At 44.6% G+C, this 20,880-nt stretch overlaps 1 protein-coding gene across 9 annotated transcripts in view; it reads right to left on the bottom strand.

Moving 5' to 3' along the window:
* Positions 1-1,822: 1,822 nt before the first annotated feature.
* Positions 1,823-20,880, bottom strand: part of ctnnd1 (catenin (cadherin-associated protein), delta 1) — a 250,087-nt gene continuing 231,029 nt past the window's right edge. For 4 of the 9 annotated variants that reach the window (XM_072384213.1, XM_072384214.1, XM_072384212.1 and 1 more), the window contains exons 2-22: positions 17,972-18,046; positions 17,462-17,587; positions 17,067-17,359; positions 16,882-16,972; positions 16,530-16,720; positions 16,060-16,315; positions 15,106-15,177; positions 14,080-14,230; positions 12,178-12,379; positions 9,985-10,102; positions 9,672-9,828; positions 8,882-8,899; positions 8,484-8,549; positions 8,203-8,330; positions 6,687-6,837; positions 6,406-6,601; positions 6,082-6,275; positions 5,704-5,751; positions 5,510-5,592; positions 4,661-4,755; positions 1,823-4,341 (exon numbers count right to left, since the gene is read on the bottom strand). In XM_072384213.1, the coding sequence (XP_072240314.1) occupies positions 4,696-4,755; positions 5,510-5,592; positions 5,704-5,751; positions 6,082-6,275; positions 6,406-6,601; positions 6,687-6,837; positions 8,203-8,330; positions 8,484-8,549; positions 8,882-8,899; positions 9,672-9,828; positions 9,985-10,102; positions 12,178-12,379; positions 14,080-14,230; positions 15,106-15,177; positions 16,060-16,315; positions 16,530-16,720; positions 16,882-16,972; positions 17,067-17,359; positions 17,462-17,581 (2,595 nt within the window). In that variant the 5' untranslated portion in view covers positions 17,582-17,587; positions 17,972-18,046 and the 3' untranslated portion in view covers positions 1,823-4,341; positions 4,661-4,695. Of the gene's footprint in view, positions 4,342-4,660; positions 4,756-5,509; positions 5,593-5,703; positions 5,752-6,081; positions 6,276-6,405; positions 6,602-6,686; positions 6,838-8,202; positions 8,331-8,483; positions 8,550-8,881; positions 8,900-9,671; positions 9,829-9,984; positions 10,103-12,177; positions 12,380-14,079; positions 14,231-15,105; positions 15,178-16,059; positions 16,316-16,529; positions 16,721-16,881; positions 16,973-17,066; positions 17,360-17,461; positions 17,588-17,971; positions 18,047-20,008; positions 20,157-20,880 lie in introns of those variants that run through there. The other 5 variants (XM_072384207.1, XM_072384208.1, XM_072384210.1 and 2 more) reach the window with 4 other exon arrangements.

Here is a 20,880-nt window from a genome sequence, read left to right as displayed (position 1 = left end):
GGATTTCTGCAGCAACAAGGTGATTCTCAAAGAGCTGTTAGCTGAAAACTTGGCATATCTCAGCATGGTGTGCAGTGTGCCCTTAAAACATTTGAGGAAACTGGACAAGTGGAGGACAAAAGAAGAAGTATCAGGCCTAAAAAACTATCTACAGCAGATGAACAGGATCTGAAAGTGATGTCCTTAAGAAAGAGGAAAAAATCCAGCAGAGACCTGACAGGACCTGAGAGATGCATCTGGACCCAAGCCTCATCAGAAATGGTCTCCATGGAAGGGTGGCTGTCAAGAAGCCATTCTTAAGGAAGGGAAACAGGGAGAAAAGGCTGAGCTATGCCAAATGACACAAGAAGTGGACTGAAAATCAGTGGCAACAGGTCTTATGGAGGGATGAATCCTCCCCAGAGCCCGGACCTCAACATTATTGAAGCAGTGTGGGATCATCTGACAGAGAACGGAACAAAAGGTAGCCGACATCCAAAGAAGAGCTTTGGGATGTCCTTCAAGAAGCCTGGAGAACTATTCCTGAAGACTCCTTAAAGAAATGACAGAAAGCTTGTCTCAGAGGTTCAGGCTGTGTTGGAGAATAAAGGAGCTCAGACCAGATATTCACTTTAAAGCTCATTAGAATTACTTTATATAATGTATTTATATTTCTGTTTTCTCATCTTTCCATAAATAGCTGCACCAGTTTTCTTTTATAGGGGCTGCATATTAAGAAATTGGAGTTGGCGGCAGACTTCCGCAATAAACTGTATTTTCTTTAAGTACGAAATTAATTTCAGTACCAGGTTTTCGGTTTTTATGGATAGCCTCACCTTCAGTTTGCAGCAGGGTATCGCAGAACTGAGCACTGTTCTGTTGTCTCTGCAGCTCTCCAAGAAGCTGCACCTCATGGCCGGGCCACCCGAACCGCTGCATGTCCACATAGGAACTGGGAGCGTAAATTAGACAGAAAAGGGTTTAAAAATGGTCTACGTTTTGGTGAAATAAACACAAAAAGTAGCAGCACAGCCACTGCTATGCCGTTAAGCTTCTTTTTTCTTAAACAGACTGCAAATTTAGCATTTTTTCGGGAGTTTTAATTGCTGGGAGTGTTCAGGATTCTTGTTGGCACGTGGAGGAGCGCAAATACTCACGCGCTGGAGTTAACGTTAATGACCTTTAAGGACTCTCCCCCCTTTCTTTGTGAGCTTTTAGTTGTCTCAATTACTAAAGTCATTATGCTCACCATTGTCCCAGGCTTTGGGATTTTTTTGTGAGAAAACTGTGCGATTAGACATGTTTCCTCCGAGATGGTTGGCGATAAAATGCCCCAATTTACTAGCTCACTGTGATTAGCTAGCTGAAGAGCTAACCACATGTCAAATAAATATTCACATCAATTACACAGACACAGTGTAGTTTAATTCACTAAAACAATAATCTAAAAAAATTATAATAAAACCGCTTGGTAATGGGCTTATTAGAAAGAAAGCTTAATTAGCCAACTGCTTTAACTTCACACAGTTGCTAAAATAGCGCAGCTTTCGTTACTCACCACTGTTTTTCTGTAGTGCAATTTGAACCCCGAAGAGCATTTGAGTTTTATTGATGAAACACTTTCTTCTGAGTCATTATACTTTTAAATTTAAGTCACACTCTATAAAATTGTGACATATCGCCCCTGCTTTTCCGAAATAGTTGTAGTCGACACCTCGCGGCGAGGCAGCGCCCCTTGAGGCCGCTGCGTCGCATTACACCAAACAGATTAAAACAAAACTTCCGGTAATTCTCATCATTCACTCAACTGGTCCCAATTCACTGAAACAAGCAAGAGACAATAGAGAAATCATTTTCTTTTTTATTAGAAACATTATTGCTAGTTACATAATTCATTCATAAATGAGGATGTGCAATTTTAAGAGCCAAGGCAAAGAAATTAAGGTGTTGTCCACAATCTGAATGTTCTGTTACAGTTTCATAATCTGATGACTGCATTGGAGGATTTTGTTCAGCCTACTTAGTTTGCTGTCTAATTAAGACATAAAGTTAATGTTCTCGATCAAAAACATAAAAACTGATTGCATATGCATTCACCCAGAGCACCCACAACAATGAAACCCAAATCAATATAAAAAAGAAATACGTAAAACCATTAAAATTAACAAATATTCTTCTGTAAATATATAGTCTAAATGTGCTTTTTTTTTTTATCCACTTCGGCTATTAGCAAATTCTGGTCTATGCCTCCTTACACAGATTTTCTGACACCAACCCTTGCCCTTCTCCATGTTTTTGGAGAATTAACTCTTGAAGGCAACACGTTAACTTGGGAAAAAATCAGGCTTCCTCTGTCATGTTTCAACTGGCATGGGAAAACAAATGAAAGGATAAAAAAAAAAATAATAATAATAATAATACACATTGTACCCCCATAGTGCTTCTTTTAATAATCCACTCAGTATCTACATCTCATTCAGCACTACGAAATGTGGGCAAAACCTGACAACAGTGAGTCATCTCCCAACTACCGTTCTGTACGCCTAAAGCCAGACGGGCTAAGGATGTGTGAAGCAGGTAAATAAAACCGAACTCATGAGTTTTATACCGATAAAAAAAATAAAAATCCAAGAACAAGCTCCTACATACAAGTTCACTTATTCTTGCAGAATAGGCTTCCATATACAGCACTCCCAATATGTACGCTACAGAGAAAAAGACGACTCGACTGGTTTCACGGGTCATGTTGGACACTCCCTTCAGACCCATCCTGAACCAAGGAGGCACTCCAGTTTACTCACTGTTAAGAACAGTTTTCCAACACATTCATAAGGTTTAAGACCAGGAGATAAAAGGAGAAGCACCCCTCTGAATCCTGTGATATCTCCAAACACGTATCAAGGTAAACGGATGATTTAAAAACAGTCTGTTCCATTAGAGGGTACAATACGGGACCGAGTGTCATGACGACACACGGATCTTCCAGGCTTCCATTAGAGGCAGCATCCTCTCACCGTGGGCACGATCTGCTGTTCATCATTCAGCATGTGAAGCTGTGAGGCACAGAGGAGTTGCACTGCTTCACTGTGTGTTGCATCATATCGATTTATCAGATGCTTTTACCCGGAGCAACTTATAAGTGAGGAGTATAGAGCAGTAATTGCACTGAAGGAGTTTGTGAAAGGATTTTAGTTCAGAGAGCTGAGAGCTGGGCTCCCGTCTGGTCTGCTCATGAGTTCATTACAAGTTAGATATCCATGATTTATGATGCAAACTGTGCGCTGGACTTTCAAACAGCCTAATGGAGCAAGAACGTGTGTAGGCCTACAGGTGATGATTCTTATCAGCAGACTCCTGATCAGTCAGTTTCCAGGTCACCACATAGTATCCGCTCGGCTTGCTAAGCAGCAGACAGAATCAGTTACGCGATACCACCTACAATGGAAAACCGTATTGAACCATCTAATGGAAAAGCACCAACAGAGGACCATCCTTCTGCTTTAATTCGGAGTATATCTATCTATACTGGAACCTTCACCGATTTCTGCTCCCAGACCAGATATAGAACGAGTGGCAAACCCACACAAACAATGCCAAATAAATCCCAAACAGTTGTCACGTGTGGCTGCTGGGAAGAAAAAAAAAAGTCTGTGTGGCAAGTTCTTGCATTCGGTCTTGGCAGTTGCAGCGGTAGCAGTGTCATTTGGCACAGGTACATCACTAATGATACAGAGCAAAGCAAGTAGAGGAACAGCTGCTACAGAAGCAGAAGCTTTACACATATCTAATTAGACTGATAAGCAATCATTCTCAGTGGTAGGAAACTTTTTTTTGTAGTGTTTAACCATCGAAGAGGGAAAAAAAAAAAAAAAAGACAAATTCCCTTAAGTGTCATCACCATGAATGTAATGTAATGTGCAGCTCCTTCTGGATTAAACGGTTAAAGTCTGCGCTCCAACCTCCAAAGAAATGCTCTCAGATGAAGCCACAGTCTGTTTTTCTGATAAAGAGAGAGCATTAGTGTTCTTCTGGTGGGCTGAAGTGTTGTTGCACGGAGATGTAGTGGTGTGGCCACGATATATCTGACTGAGTGGTTAGCGACTCGAAGAGCACAAAGTGTCCACAGGGAGCGAAGATCCACATCAGTTTTCGTGTTGTTTCATTCATTTGTCAGCTGCAATGGAGGAATGTAACAGAGGGAAGAAGGAAAAGAAAAGCTCTGAGAGAGTGTGGAGGGACTGAGGAGTGGCGTAAAGGATGGAATTTAGTCCCAGCGCTAGCGTAGTGGTCCCACCTTGTCAGTTCAGCAAGGGCAGTAAGTGGGGGGAGGCTGTCGTCTTGTGATGCATACAATCAGTTTTTCTGTAAGAAGAGAAGACGCGTGAATGTGGGAATGATGAGAGGCGCACAGCAGAGCATTTAGGAATAAATACACAAATACAAATTGCTGTGGGCAGCAATGTCACCACATTTTAAGACAAAAATGACACAAACTGTGCAGGAAGAAAGAAAAATGAGTCTTTACACCAGCAGAGGGAGCAAAACAACAGTTCAAATGAAATACAAAACAACCACACTGGCAACAGAGGTCACTGTGAGACACAAACACCGTTCTTAATGCACAACTAAAATATTAGGCCGTGCAGTGAGGTGAGACGCGAAGCCAGTGGGACACACATACCATGCGCTGACATGCAGTGTGACAGTGGGTGTAGCCTAACCATCGTATGAATCCATTAGAGGCAAGGAGGCCTGCCTCTCCCCATACATCCCTCCCTGAGAGAAAAGAAGAGGAAAAAGTAAAGAGACACGGAGTGTGTGATAGATTTCCAAGAGACAGTGAAGGCCACAGAGGGACGACACACACGCAGCGAGGTGAAAACATAAAAAAGGTGCAGAGGAAGTAGAGGAGGAGAAAGGTGCGTCAGACGGTTAAAAGTTATAAAATGTTAGTTGAACATTTGCTCGTTTCAAGGGAAAAAAGGACAAAGATGAGACGTAGAGATCGACCGCTGCGTTTTAACGAGACGTGCAGCAACATGCCGCCTGTGGGTGTGTGAGAACATTCACACAACAACATTCCAGGAATTCACAATGTGTGTGTGTGTGTTGCACAAGATTCATCATTTCCACATATTCTCCTCCTTTCAATAGAAATGCATCAAAATGTGCATTACTCAGCAGGTGACAGCTCAGACTGAACGCCGATGAATAAGCTGGAAGTATGTCACAGTGGTGGATGAAGAGGCAGCAGCTGCAGGACTTCACCAACACTCCTAAACCCCAACAATTCAACTCTTATCAGGATGAAGAACTTCTGACAAGCTGGATCCATCAAATATCTGGCATGAATTATAACAACCACCAACCAACTGCTGCCAGCTCTTTAACTTGCACTGGGGTTAGGAGTGCGGCGTGGGAAGTACTGCAGAGTTTGTTAGAAGTAGGTCACCCTTGGAGCTGCAGTCATGCAGGCTTGTGTGTATGTCTGGGGAATGGTGTGACGTGTGCTCAGGGGGTCGGCGTATACCTGTGCGCCATCTCTGTCAGCAGGTTCGAGAGTGTTATCCAGAGTGTTCCTTCTACCTCTCTGGTCCAGTGTGGAGTAGGCATCTGAAGGAGAATAAGACCTAAAGATTATTCTTCCACATTCGCACCATTATCTCTTTCGGTTATTGGAATGATGGTCAGCTGTGAGCAGGTATTTTCTGTTTTCCAACTTGCCTGGTCCCATATCATTCATTGGAATCATTTCCCGGTCCCCTTTGCCTCCTGTGTATCAAAGAAAGATGCAAACCGTAAGACTCGCTGTCCTGTTCCATCAAAGGCAAACTACGAGACGAGGATTTGTACAGCCATCATGATGACGGCCAGCCCTTGTTTTGGATTATCTGCGTCTTTGTGGCACATGCTCTTCAACAATACCGATAGCCTTCAGATAGCAACTTGTCAGGAATGTCAATCATTTGAAAACATGCAACACTTAAATTCCAAATGCATGTATCAAGTCTTCAGACTACATAATAACAGTGTTCAAAGCCGAGCCTATTGTGGGTTTTTGTTGTAGTTTTTCATGTAAAAATACTCAAAATGCTGCCTGACCTTTGTCTATAAGTGGCAGAGTGCTGTCCTCATATGCTCCGTTGGCTCTGTTGTTGTTACTGGGAGGGTTTAAGTTGACCATGAAGTCGGTCTTCTTCCAGCCATCCTTCTCCAGAGTGCGGCGCAGGTCTTTGTAGCCCCACACGGTCTGCAGCACCAGGCCGGCTCCACGCACCTCCCGTTCTGAACGGTTACTGGTTTTCCCCAGAAGGCAAGAGACAGACGGAAGGCAGGACTTAAACAAGAACTCAAAACTGACACCACTATAAACTTGAAAACATGGCCTGAAAAGGTCCAGATCTATTTAAATGGTTCAACTCTTACCCATCCTTGTTGATGAGCACCAGTCTCTCGATTCCTTGTGAGGCCCTGAGGGTTTTAGCCGATTCAACGCTGGAGCCCAGCACCTCATGGAGCGTGCTCAGTACAGACACCACAGTCTCTTCTGACAGTGCTCGCACCGGCTGACTCTGACCCCCGCCAGGCAGACAAGCCACTAGATGCGGCACCGCATGTTTACCTGACAACACACAGAGATGTTTAACCAGTCCTGATGCAACAAATCCTGCCGCCTTGTGGTTAAAGGACAGTTCTTGAAGACTCACCGAGTAGATCTCTGTTGCGTATGTCGATAGCCAGGTTGCGGAGGGCTCCAGACATGGCTCGGACTACTCTGTCGTTGCCGTGGGCCAGAAGCTCAGACAGGATGGGGAGACCCTTCTCCTGGCGCATCAAGCCACGGATGTATCGCCCATACTGAACAGACGTGCATACACAGACTCATTTATATCCAGTCTCACTCTAGTTGGGTACAGGCAAGTCATGGCAATCGCCATTTTAAAGACGCTGGGCCATTAAACATGCTTAAAACATGTCCACATAGAACTTTTCTCTGGCAGAGGAGCACTTCCTGTGTGCATTTCATTAAAAAAAAAGCAGTCTTCAAATTTCCATTTTAATCTCCATTTATGAGACTAAAATCCCCTCATTTCTTTGAAGGATATTTCCCATTTGACAGTCTTTGTTTCACTTATTTTTCCACCATGAGAGAGGACGCTTATCCTCTTATTTCTCAATAGATAAGCCTGTCACAGCTCAGTGTTAAAGCCGTAGACTGAGGTCATTTCCAGGCCTATTTTAGGTCAAACAAGGGACAGATTTAAGCTAAGACCAACCATCTCCAGAGACAGAAGACCATGTCTGTGTGTGCTCATCCACGGACTAGAAGCCATTTTCACTTAAATCCAATGTTTCAGCTTCACTGTCATCCTATTATTCATTTAATTTAATCACAAACAACATTTAATGTCTTGGGATCTGCTCCCACAAATGGGCGACTCAATCTTCTGGTTTCTCTTGTTCCCAGAGTGAACATTTCTACCCGTAAGATTTGCTGCCTGAAAAAAGCGAGCACCTGCATCTTTCTGAAAAGTTAAGCTTTTCAACTGGAAGTGCTTGGAGCGGCTGCACGATAAAAAGCAGAGCTCTCTGAAAAATAGGAGGGTTTAGTGCTTTTCCTTTAGGTGGCTGCATGCGGCCGCATACACTCTATTGGGAATAACTGGAAAGGGGGGAAAAAAAAATGCTATGTGGACACAAGCCCTCAAAAATCCTTAAAAAGACAACATACAGGCAGTTTTCATTACACTGCTTTGTGCAAATCCTTCCCACATGAATGCAACCTATTACAGCTCATGGAGGTACGTTTTAGGATGGAAACTATGGCTTTGGTGCCATTTGCAAAGACTCTTCCTGAAGGGGTGCACCAACTAGTACCCAAAACACCCTTTTCACCTGATGTTTTCCTCACATTTCATTTTTCTTCTAAGTCTAGACATGGAGATGAGTGTAGACAGGCCTCCTTAAAGAAATACCCCACATGATCCCAGTATTTCTCCCTCAGCAGACATTTTTGTACTTCGAAAGTCAAGAAAAGTCAGATCTTCTAATACAAGTCATAGTAGGTACGATTCAAGGTAAAAAAAAATGTATGTAAAGCGTTAGCATGTGTCCATTAGCAAAACAGCTACAACTATGAACGACTATCATCACAAGCTCCGTTTTTAAGTGTGAAAAAGCTGTGCTGGTGCTGTGAAGTTCGTGGACAGCAGCAGTTCTTACAGTCCAACGTCCAGCACACAGGTTCTGAATGGCTCCAGCTGAGGCTTCCAGCACAGTGGGGTTCTTGGTCTCCTTTAGCAGAGAGGTGTAGATGCGCACCACCTCTGGCTGGTGCAACAGCTCATAGCCTACAGGAACAACAGACGCAGCAGAGCGGAGGGCAGAAGAACAGTGTAAGAGCAACAGGAGGGATTGGTGTAGGGAGGACAAACAGGAGGAACAATACAGCTTTTCCGTAGAGTAAAGCATAAAAAAAAGGCATCAGGTGAGTCTTTGCTTACCTTTAGCAGGTGTGGTCCTCTTAGGGATGTCTATTGGATCTGCAGCAGCATCCTCGTCTCTCTTACCTGGAAGTAAACCTCAACATTAAAGTCTAAAATTTAGCCGAAACGGTTGTTGACTCTATATATACGATAGATTCTCTCTATCTAACAGCTCCGCTGTTAGTACATTTCTTCTAGCTTGGTTAGACATGCACATACACACAAAAAAATTTAAATAAATTAATTAAGATGCAATTTATTTACAGAGTACGCCACAATGACCCATTCACAAAAAGTGTGGATGTTAGTACGAAACCGTTCAGACCGTTAGATCAGCCTCCCTGCAACTGCATCCTCTAACTCTAAAGCAGGCAGCAAAAGCAAAGAGCCGTGATTCAGAGCAAAAGGAAGCTTACCTTTGGAAAACCACTCATCTGCAGCCGAGCCGGACAGCGGAGATAAGAATGGAGAAGAAGATGGGATGAGAAGGGAAAAGGAGTGGCAGAACAGGAGGAAAAGAGAGCATTTAAGTAAAAGGAAAGCAGCCATAACTGAGCCACCCAATGAACATCTGCTTCCATCCCAACGGCACCGCTGCCACCACACAGAATCAGCAGGTGACATGCCAGATAACAAGACCAAATAAAGCACACCAAGGACACACCCGCTCTCTAACTCCACATTCTCAATACTCTGTCCTCTGCTCAGTTTGAGACATTCAAGCGTAACAAAGTCCCAGATAAACATGTTCTGAGCTTTCATATCCGATGAATGTCACAAAGAGTCAAAGGTTGGACATAAAGACGGTGTGCAGGAGCTCTCTTTTCACTACATTTGGCTTTATACTTTGCTTTCTTAAAGAATTCTATACCATTAGAAGATGTATCACATTACAAGTAAAAAGGAAATGCACACATTGGTCACAGCACAAAAACTGCAGTGTGGGGTGAGTCGCTGAGAACCAGACAAATCGATATTCTTAGTGAAACACAAACAGCAGCTGGAGAGAGGATGAGCTTTCTCTGAGGGGGGATTTTTGACATTCCTGTGGCAGCCAGTGGTTTTGTTTGCCTAAGTGTGTGTGTGTGTGTGTGTGTTTTAGTATCAGTCTCGCGAGCAGGAGTTGTCAACAGTGACATCACTCCAAATGCTCCTGAAACTGACTGAGCAAACACAGCACATCTCTCTTCTTTCTGCAACACAGACCTTTGCCCTTGCGGGAGCTGAAGCAGCCCCCCTTTTGGCTGGAGGGGACGGGGCCCTGGTTGATGGGCATGGTCTCCTGGTAGCGCTCGCAGCCCGGGATTTCACGGTGCACGTGATAAGACAAGTTCCTCAGCAGACAAACGCTGTTTTCTATCAACTGCAGACATAAAGGAAATGGTGTGGTGTGCAAAATTAATTCATCAAATCAAGCAAAAATGTCTCTGAACTTCACACTTTCTACTGTTAATATATCAACTTAAAAAAAACAACGTTTAAAAAGGGTTTAACGGCCGTGAATCAGCCGTCCACATACCTTATTGTCCACATCTTTACAGTCAATCTGGGACTGAACGATGTACATGAGCGAGTCAACCAGTCCTGTGCACTCCCTCAGCTTCCTCCTCGCCTCACTTCGCTCTGAACTCACATTTCTTTCAACAAAGACAAAGCAGATTAATTCAATGCACAGCTCAACAAGTGAACAGGACAGTTAGAGGTTAAAGAGAGAAACGGAAGTCCGTTTCAATGACTACAAAAGGACTCCAGCACGTAATTGCAACCCCCGCAAGAGTTTTTTGAATGAAACTCCTGTTAAATTCATTGGTTTACAAAGAGAGTACAGTTCGACTAGATCAAGTTACATCTCTGGACCAATTTCCTCAGCTGCTCTCTGACTCACTCTTCAATCAAGATCTAACAGAGCTCGACGGAAAGCTGAGACAGTTAGTTGAGGAATGTAAAGTAGGAATTTAGCAGTAAGGCGTTCAGTGCTGGCCTTTTGTACTGATCTGTTTTTCCCTGCGACAGACACACCCTCTCAGACAATACCAGGACACATTCCCTTCCACAGCAGGGGGGGGGGGGGGGGGGGGGGGTGATTTCACTGCACCGCGCGGTGCAGGAAGTTCATTAAACATGCCACAATAAGCAAACATTCACTATGAAAAATGCAGGCACAAGTCTCTGGCAGAAAGCAAGCGCTCTTATCAGAGGAAGACTGCGTTGAACTTTCGCCTCTTCACTCATCGTTGATATAAAACAATAAAATCTGAGCAGAACTGATCATTAAACGGAAAACTGCCACCTGTCCTGTCCAAGCTGAGCTCAAAGCTAAGTGTCGAATCAGTCCAGTCATTTTCAGTGAGGACTTTCAGGGGGAAGAAAGTTAATCTTTATTCAAAAGTCTTACAAGCATTTCCTGTAACTAATGTGTTTTTCACCTGTCAAAAACTGAGCTCTCCAGATTATAAACGCCTCGGTTGTCAAGCAAAACCAGAGACTCGTTTGTCCTACACGGGTGATTAACAGTCACATCTTTAAAAAGAAATAAAAAGAAATGTTGCGATTATCCATGCTTTGAGCTTTGTGAGCCAAAACATTCAATGTGTAGGCAACGAGATTAAAAATGACACCAAACGCACGAGACGCTGCCGTTCTCTTTAATATTTAACTGGAGCCATCACTTCTGTATTAACGTCTCATTTATGAGTTACTGATCGGGGTAGTTCAAATCTGTCAGTATCCTGAAGCGAGTGCGTTTGATGCTTTGGAAAAGAAGGCTCCTCTGCTGTTGACCCAAAGCCAGAAGCCAGCTCTGCACTTTCTATAGTCACATGAACCAATTCACCAAATGACACAGACGTGCTCGTTAAAACATGATCAGGATCTATAAGGAGTACAGATCTCTTGTCATATTCATCTGCGCGGATGCTTTCCAGACCTTTCTGTAAATACCAAAAACTTATTTTCTTACACATTCTTTTCCCAACAAGCAGATGGACACTAATTAACCGTGAGTTTGAGGGGAATGCATAGATAACAGAGCCGCCAGCCAGAAAATGCTGCTTACACAGTAGAAGTCAATGCCCCACTGTCCTCTGCTCACCCCTCCGACTGTAAACTCTCAAATTCCATTCTTGCACATCTCCTGATCCCCACAGTTTGTGATGGATGGTTTCTCCAGTTAACGTGGAGGATAATAAATGACCCAAAAGTCTTTGATATGAATTCAAATGACCTTTTATGTTAATTGGGTCTGTAACTAGAGAAAAGGCATTCATTTCATTAAAGGTTTCACTTTTATTCAAATGTACCGTTACTTAAGTAATAAATAGATATTAAAGTGTATAATTACTCTGAAATATCCCTTAGTTTGAGTCAATAAAAGAGCTCCGAGGCAACAACAATACAAAGATTTCACTGTCAAAATGGTTGTTTCTTGTGAAGCAGCACGGTTTATTCTGATCTAGGAGTACATATTAGGGCTTCTTATTCCGACTGTAAAATGTTATGCATTTCCTGCTCTTCTGTGCTGTGAACTTCTTGTTTCCTTCTTCCTCCCACATACATCCCACTGCTCTGTAAATCTGTTGAACTGGCAAGCTTCCACTCTTTCCCTGTATACATCCACACTCCCTCCATCCGCTTCCATATCATCAGTCGGCAGTGACGCAGCTCTCAGCTCCTCACTGATGCTGCCTCCATCCTTCCCTGTCGCCCTCCGTACCTGAGGCAGCCAGCCGAGTTAGTGAGGGCCATCTCCCACTCAAGATGCCTGGGCTTGCAGTTTTCCTCGCCACCTCCTGCTCCGTTGCTGCCTCGCTCCCAGCCTGAATGGGGCACGATGACCTCGTCAGAGAGGGCGTGAAGTGCATGGTCCACAATCTCCATTTTCACAGAGTCATGAGACGACAAGTTCCACAGCGTCCCTGAGAGAATCACACAATTTAAATTTAGAATAAGCAACAATGCTCACTTTAATCCTGAAGCCTGATGAAAATCACACCAGTTGTTACTAAATGATGTGTAAATTGCTTAGTAGGAGGATGGACAGCTGTATTTTCTGATGTATGAGGAGGAAAATAATATCCGACGAGCATTTTTAACATTATTTGTCTTTTTCTGCGCAGAGACTTTTTACAAGCTGTTGATTAACCAGTTGAGTTGGGGGGGGCGTGTGCATAATGTAGAGTAGAGGTGACTCTACTTCACTCTAAGGACCCAGTTAGGGTGGTTCAAACATTTGGTCAGGAGGTGCTCTGGACATATCCCTCTGGAGAGATTACATCTCTCTGCTGGCTTGGGAACGCCTGAGAGTCCCTGTGGAAGACTTGGACGAGGGGTCTGTGGACAGGGAGGTCCGGGGAACTCCGTTATCCATCTTTATTTTCTTTAATCACTAATTTACTTTGAAGAGTTCTTTGGAAATACTATCAACAATCATTCAGTAATAAATCAAACTCTGGCTTATTAAAACATTAACTGCTTTACATTTCTTGTCATTTCATTGCTGTCTTGCGTTTATGTTAGTTTCCTGTGAGATTTAGGATGAAGTTAAGATTCAATTACCACACTGACCCGTGCCGAGTCCAGTGCCGCATTATCAAACAGAAATGTTTCACTCGCAGAAACGATGATATGCTTTTATAGTTAGCAGAGATTCATTAATGTGGGTCACAAAGTGAAGTCGAGTAAAGCGCTGAGGACACAGGGCGTAGTACACAAAGCTCACTTCACAGCACCTGGTGCAGACCCACAGCACCTGGTGCAGACCCACAGCACCTGGAGCAGACCCACAGCACCTGGTGCAGACCCACAGCACCTGGAGCAGACCCACAGCACCTGGTGCAGACCCACAGCACCTGGAGCAGACCCACAGCACCTGGAGCAGACCCACAGCACCTGGAGCAGACCCACAGCACCTGGAGCAGACCCACAGCACCTGGTGCAGACCCACAGCACCTGGTGCAGACCCACAGCACCTGGAGCAGACCCACAGCACCTGGAGCAGACCCACAGCACCTGGAGCAGACCCACAGCACCTGGTGCAGACCCACAGCACCTGGTGCAGACCCACAGCACCTGGAGCAGACCCACAGCACCTGGTGCAGACCCACAGCACCTGGTGCAGACCCACAGCACCTGGTGCAGACCCACAGCACCTGGTGCAGACCCACAGCACCTGGAGCAGACCCACAGCACCTGGTGCAGACCCACAGCACCTGGTGCAGACCCACAGCACCTGGAGCAGACCCACAGCACCTGGTGCAGACCCACAGCACCTGGTGCAGACCCACAGCACCTGGTGCAGACCCACAGCACCTGGTGCAGACCCACAGCACCTGGTGCAGACCCACAGCACCTGGAGCAGACCCACAGCACCTGGAGCAGACCCACAGCACCTGGTGCAGACCCACAGCACCTGGTGCAGACCCACAGCACCTGGTGCAGACCCACAGCACCTGGTGCAGACCCACAGCACCTGGAGCAGACCCACAGCACCTGGTGCAGACCCACAGCACCTGGTGCAGACCCACAGCACCTGGTGCAGACCCACAGCACCTGGTGCAGACCCACAGCACCTGGTGCCGTTTAACACAGTGTGTGTGTGTCTGCGTGTGCCTCCAACCTGTGATGATGTCTGCGAGGTCCTGATCGCGGGTCTTCCTCAGAAGCCTGACCAGGGCGGGAACGCCGTCACAGTTCTTGATGGCAATCTTATTGTCTGCATCTTTGCCATAAGAAATGTTCTTTAGTGCTCCACAAGCTGAGTAATGAACCTGTAACAGAGAAGCAACGACAGCCATATGAGCGAGAACGCATTTAAGAGTAACACCTAACGTTTCAATTCAACTATTTTGCTTTGGAGAACTCTTAATACTATAATTAACTGCAAATTAATTAGCCATATTCCTCACATGCTTTTAATGTAAATACAAGCTAATCATCCTACATCCTTTACCCGTGTTTCTTTTGTTTCTGATGCACTTTAAACATATTCGTCCAATCCACTAGATTTTTTATTTATTTTAAACACAAACAAACACACAAACCAGGGCCACATGAAAAGGATTTTAAAGACTCGCCCTGTCTGACCCATTTAAAACCAAGTCAACAAGTCAGACAACACAGAGCAGATTTTAAACGAATCAGTAACCCAAGTATGAAATGTGAAATTAACATGGTTCTTAGCTTCGGGGATGGAAAGGAATGCATGATGTGATTTATCTACCAACGTACATGCAAACATCAGCAAACTGTTGCCACAGCTGAGCATCACTGACAAGAAACCATAGAAAAGTCGACTTTAGCTGAAACCGTGCAGCACAAATGTTGACCGAGAGAAGTCAAATACGTGGAGCTGATTTATATTTCTCATCCATCTGGAACCAGACATTTACCAAGTAATCATTTAACCACTTAATATCAAACCTCTACTGACTAATATTATACATTTAGGTGTTTCTTTCCATAAAAAAAGTCATATTTGTGCCCGAATATTTACAATAGTAAATAGTCCTTCTCCTCTGACATTTAATGCAACCCTTCTGATATGCCCTCGAATATATCTATATATAAATAAAGGAAAAACTTCATAAACTTCAAAAACAGTAGCGAGTTAATAGAAAACCATAACAGAAAGCAGCAAACTGACCTCTCGGTTTGGGTTGTCAAGCATAGACACCAGCGCAGGAATGCCTTTTAGACGACGAACATCAGACTTCACCTGCAAATAAAAAGGATGGATATTAGCCATGATCTGAATGTCGGTTAAAAAGGCAAATTAAAGCATGAGCAAAACCAATAAATGTCCTCTTCACGTTAACAATATACAAACAAATGTCTCAATCACCTGCTGACGACACATTCAAGCTCTTTGTTGGAGGATTTTTTAAATTCAGGTTGATTAAAACACTTCAGGGACACATCATGTAGTCACCGACAGGAAAACAGAGAGGTTGTAAAAGTGGAGCGAATGAAGGAGCAACAGAAGCAGAAACCACATCGTATCACAGAACTCTAGATCTCAAATGAACTTTGGATTTTGGTTATTGTTACACGATTATCACTTAACAACCCACAACATAATGCTGACTCCCAAGGCTGTTCACTGTAGAGTTAGTCATATGCATACAAAGAACAAGAAAAGAATAGAAGACAAAGGGCAAAACCTCAGATGTAAATGAGAAAAGTTACTTTCTAATGTCCAGACTTGAACCTTCCTTCACCATCCACAACATCAAATCCACTTCATGAAGACAAAGGTACAGTTTCAAAGGGAATGTCTATAAGTCATGTTTTAGTTAACAGCCCTGTGATGGACCTCTCCAGGATACTCGCCCCACTGACAGCTGGGATAGGCTCCAGCCCCCCACGACCCTAAATTGGATTAAGCGGGTATAGAAAATGCATGGGTGGATTTTTTTAGTTAATTCTGAAACGGTTTCAAATAAGAACCAGCTGTGTTTAACCCTGTAAGACTGGCCCAGCTGTTCCCATGCATCAATCATTCTTACACACACACACACACACACACACACAACTGCTGCATGTCGCATTCAACACAAGCTTTAAATGAAAAGCGATAAGCTTGAACACAAAGCCTTACTTTGTCGTTCTTATAGGTTAGATGCTGCAGGTATGCAGCTGCGTTGCTCTTGACGGGGTCCAGCCTGTAGTTGAGCATGGCGATGACCTCTGGTAGCTCTGGCTGACGCCAATTGCTAGGGCCGGGGCCTTTCCTTAGAGTGCTGTCCAGGGAAGCCAGGCTTCCCCTCTCCCCCTGGGCCAGTGGTGCTCCTGCACCCCAATAGTACAAGTCTCCCGCACCAGTCATATCCCCATCCAAGGTGCCCTCATAACTCCTGCAGAGGGAGGAAAGGCACATTTGAGAACGACAGCATGCATGAATGGAAAGAGGGAAACCAAATTCGCCCTGTAATTTTTTCATTGTGTTATGTGTACATAAGGACAGCCTCAGACAAAAAAAAAAAAGAAAGACAAAAACTCCCTTTGAATCACTTATTTTGGTTGTGTTCAAATAATGACTTATAAGCCCTACATAAACATCATGCTTACGCAGTTCTGCGCGGAGGCCCATGAAGGTACGCATTGTGGTTGCGGGGCACAGTGCTGTAGTGCAGCGGGTGCCCCATGCCATAGTCAGGCTCATCAAAGCCCATGCTGCGCTGATCATCTTCCAAACCGTACGGATCTGGGACAAACCTCGGAATGGAGGATAGCTCCATGGCACTTCCCATTCGCCCAACCTACGTAGAAACAAGGATTATGATCCAAAATAATAGCAGCAACGGGAAAACTATTATGAAAAACCTCCTAGCAAATCACTTAAAGTAGCAGCAGCACGCTGATGTGAAATCCAGCTAAAAGACCAGTACTAAAGCAAATGGTGCAAAACTGTTGAACATACCTGTGGTTGAGCGGCATAGGGGTCCAACTGGTTCCTGCTAGGGGCTCTGTAGCTTGGATCAAGAGTTCTGTACCCATCTGGATGGACCGGTCTGGTGAGAGGAGGGAAAAAGAGTTTAGGAGGCATCAGGAGGGAGGAGATGTGAGTCACAAACGCTATAAGTTGTGCTAAAATAAATATCTGACCTGTAGCGATCATCCATTCGAGCTCCCCTGGTAAGGCTTGCGTAGCTCTCAGATGGAGGTCCAGGGCGGTAGTCGTCATAGCCCCCTGGAGGTCCGTAGTGGTAGTTGCGGGGAACAGTGTGAGTGGGGTAGTCCATGGGCACAGCGACCCCGGGGCCATGCCTGTAGACCCGGTCCATGGGTGTAGTGTAGCCCGGCATACCGGTCACAGACCCCCCACCATCTATGGACATTGTGTCTGACATAGAGGGGATGACTGTGCGAGTGGTGGTGGTCTTCACGACTTTCTTTACCTTCAAGGGAAACAATTGAAGCAAAAGGCCTATCAGTATGAAGATTTACAGGCGTGAAAGTCTGACATAATCGAAAAGGAAACTCTCCAAATCCATCCTTACTGTGGTTTCTGTTCGCCGTGTCGTCCCATCTTCGGTGGTCTCTACAGAGACAACAGGTGGAGCCTCCTGAGGGTCCTCCTCCACCGTGTAGGACTCCTGCATCATCTGACCAGGCTCCATCCTAAACTACACACGCATGCACACAATTCAAATGTATTCAGTATCTCTAGAATTCACCTGATCAAAATTAAATTGGACTGTATGATACAATGTCAAATAAATTAAATTAATTTGAATTAATCACTTTTATGCCATGTGATGATGTCATTCTGAATGACAATTTACAAGAGAAATTTGACCGAGACGTATTGATAAAGGGTTACAGTTATGTGATCAGCCTCAAAAAGACTCACGACCAAGAAAAGGAGCAATAATGGCCGTCTCATAAAAATCAACCCAATCCCTGTAAAATGGGTTCAATCCACCCAGATAAAGCTACTGAAATAAAAAGTAATAAAATATACCTGCGTGAAACTAGAATGCAAAGGAGCGGGCTCAAAAGAAGCTTACGTGATGTGTCCCGTTGATGTAACCCTCGTTCAGCGTCAGCCTCTCTATGTCTGCATCACAAGGAATGCGGCCGTTCTATCAAGAGACGGAAACACACGAGAGGAGATCAAACACAAAGAAAGTGCTTAGAAATAAACTGAGCAGCTGAACTTTTTCAGGCATCCAGAACGAGGATCAAGTAGAATACGGATCAAAGGTGAAAGCAGAAACACTTTCACTTATTTCATGTGAATCTCTGATATTCACCCACATCGGTTCATCTCAAAGCGCTTAAAAGGTGCAATCTGTGCTTGCATAAAGCAATACAATTAATTATAGAAGGAGTGTAAACTGTTCTTCCCTAAGGTATGTAACCATCAGACAACTTCACGAATGAACAGATGATAAAAGAGGATTATTCACTTATGAAAGGAATAACGAGCCACACAAGGGACAGAAAAATTCTTCCTCTCGTACGTCAAAACCATTGAGACTGCCACAGCAGAAGTGGTGATGGGTGTGGTGCACTTCTATTTCCAGACATAGAGGGAGCTCAATCTCTGCTTGCATGAATGCAGCTTAATCTCCTCTACTGTTGGGCGCAGAGGGGACAGCGAGGGGCAACATTTCTGAGCACCAATTCACAAATGCCAGAAATGATGTATTCTCACGTTAAAAAAGAAAACAGGAAATAACCTGCTGATAGACAGAAGCTGTGCTGATAGGTGGTGGAGCAGCAATTAGCCCACACATCAGAAACAGGGCACAAATTAAGCAACAGAGCACATTCTTTAGTTCAGATTAGGTCATGAGCAGGTACAATGGTCTAAAAAAATAAAAAAATCTTGGCAGATGTGAACGTGTGGGAACCTGCCAGTAGAGACAGATTTTGTTGTGCTGCCTTGAAAGAGCGGCAGAGGCATGCTGAAGCCTCTGGGCTATGTAAACACGCATTGCAGTGATAGGAGCCGGGACAAACTACATTTTTAACCAGCTCGCACTAAAACACATACATGTGCTCCTTAAAAACCACTCGGCACTGGAAAACCTTCTTATGGAGGCATGCAAGAGCAACAAACGTCAGAGGGGGGGTGAATGAGCAGAGAAGACTGTTTGTTATGTTGTAAAGGGTCCCCTAAGGCTAAAAAGTGAAGGTGTGTGTATGCTGTGTAGCTCAGAGGCACTAAGGCTGCAATAAGAAAGCGAAAGAATGAGTGAGTGAGTGTGGGTGTGTGTCAATGAGGTGAACTCACAGCATGAAGTCACAAAGTAGTTTTTACAGTACACCGGGAAACTGACTCAGCCATGATAACGACGGTGTGTCAGCAAACAGTGAGACATGCTAGGAACAGACTCAGAAATAAAGTGCTTTACCCAGCTGATGGGGCAGGTCTGACTGGGCCCCTGCTTCAGTTATAAGGCCGTGTCCCACTGAGGGATGTCCTCCTCGTACCAGACACAAACCCAGTTACTAATCAGAAATAAACAAGCTGACCGACTGTCACTGTTATTACAAGAGTGAACTTGTGATGATGGAAGTGAACATGACGACAAACCAAACATGGAGCAAGACACAGCTCAGCATGCACACGCACGGACAAGTCAAGACAAACACGATGGGCTGTGCCGCGTTTTTAAAGCTTGAACGGCAGAGGAATATGATCATGGGAAGACGTTTGTTTTGAATGAGATATGGACGGTTACTGAGGAGAGGGAGGAAAGGTGGAGATGAGGAAAAATGCGTGATCACAAGCTGCGAACGGAAAGGGTGGAAATGACCTCCTCGGGAAGACTTCACTGACAAGTGCTGCTTTCACTCGTTTTAACTAAGCTTCAAACATCAGAAACTTGAGCTGAATTCAAGCACATATCAAGAGGCCAGAGGAGGTACGTTTTACCCTTTGCATGGTCTGCTGCCATCCGGCCAGTCCACAAAGATGGGAAGGGGGTGACCATGGAGATGACTCAGGATTAGCTCGCTCGGTTCAAGAGAGAATCCGAGGGTCATCCGGATGGAAAGAGTGCATGAGGATAGTGGTGGTAGGGACATGGTGTTACCTGCATGTTGGGGAGGGGGCGGGGCAAGGTGCCGGCACACGACCTCCGCTCCTCCTCCAGAGCTCGGCTCAGCATCTCAAACTGCCTCTCCTGCTCCCGCACCGAGGCCAGCAGGGAGGCCGTACTCGCACACTGCTCCATTCACACGCTGAGAGCAGAGCACAGGACAGGACAGGACAGGGTCATCACCAGAGAGCAAGAGGAGAGTCAACCATCACCGGGATAAATCAAGAACAGACAGAACCACCCGAGAACAAACAGAGATACAGAGAGGAGCGTTGCAGATCTGTGAATGCTCACGGTGACCATGTGCTAACAAAGTTGATTTTAGAGCTGATTGCTAAGAGAACAGAGAGCTATAAAGAAGCAGGAACAGAGAAAACCTGGTCAGAGACAGAACAAGAAAGAACACGGAAAAGGAAAAGAAGCAAGCAGAGAGCTCCCAAGAAAAATGCACCAAGAAATGATCATTTATTTCAAATTCAAGGTGGGTTTAGTAGCCAGAAAGCAGCTAATCATGAAAGTTTCCATCACTTTTAGCGCCTTTCCTCACCTACTGCTAAGCAGAATTAAAAATAGAGAGTGAGATACACGACAAGAGGCAGTAACAGCATGTTTTCAGATGCAGCACGTGGAGCTTGTTAGCACTTCATTCTTGCAAAGTAGCGAGGAAGTGAGGAAGGAAGGAGGGAGAGGCATGTGATAGCAGTGAGAGGGGTTATATCCATTTTAAAAACTGTGATGTGCTTTTAAAAAAGGTTTGTGTTTGACACTAATTATGCATCACAACACTATAATTACAATCTTTTCTCTCCTTTCAAAAGGAAAAACTTTTGCACATTTTGTTAATTCAACTCGTGTTCAACTTCACC

The sequence above is a fragment of the Leuresthes tenuis genome, unplaced genomic scaffold (assembly GCF_036924035.1).
Source record: "Leuresthes tenuis unplaced genomic scaffold, fLeuTen1.0.hap1 SCAF_4, whole genome shotgun sequence".
Lineage (NCBI taxonomy): Eukaryota > Metazoa > Chordata > Actinopteri > Atheriniformes > Atherinopsidae > Leuresthes > Leuresthes tenuis.
This window is presented reverse-complemented; position numbering and strand designations above follow the sequence as displayed.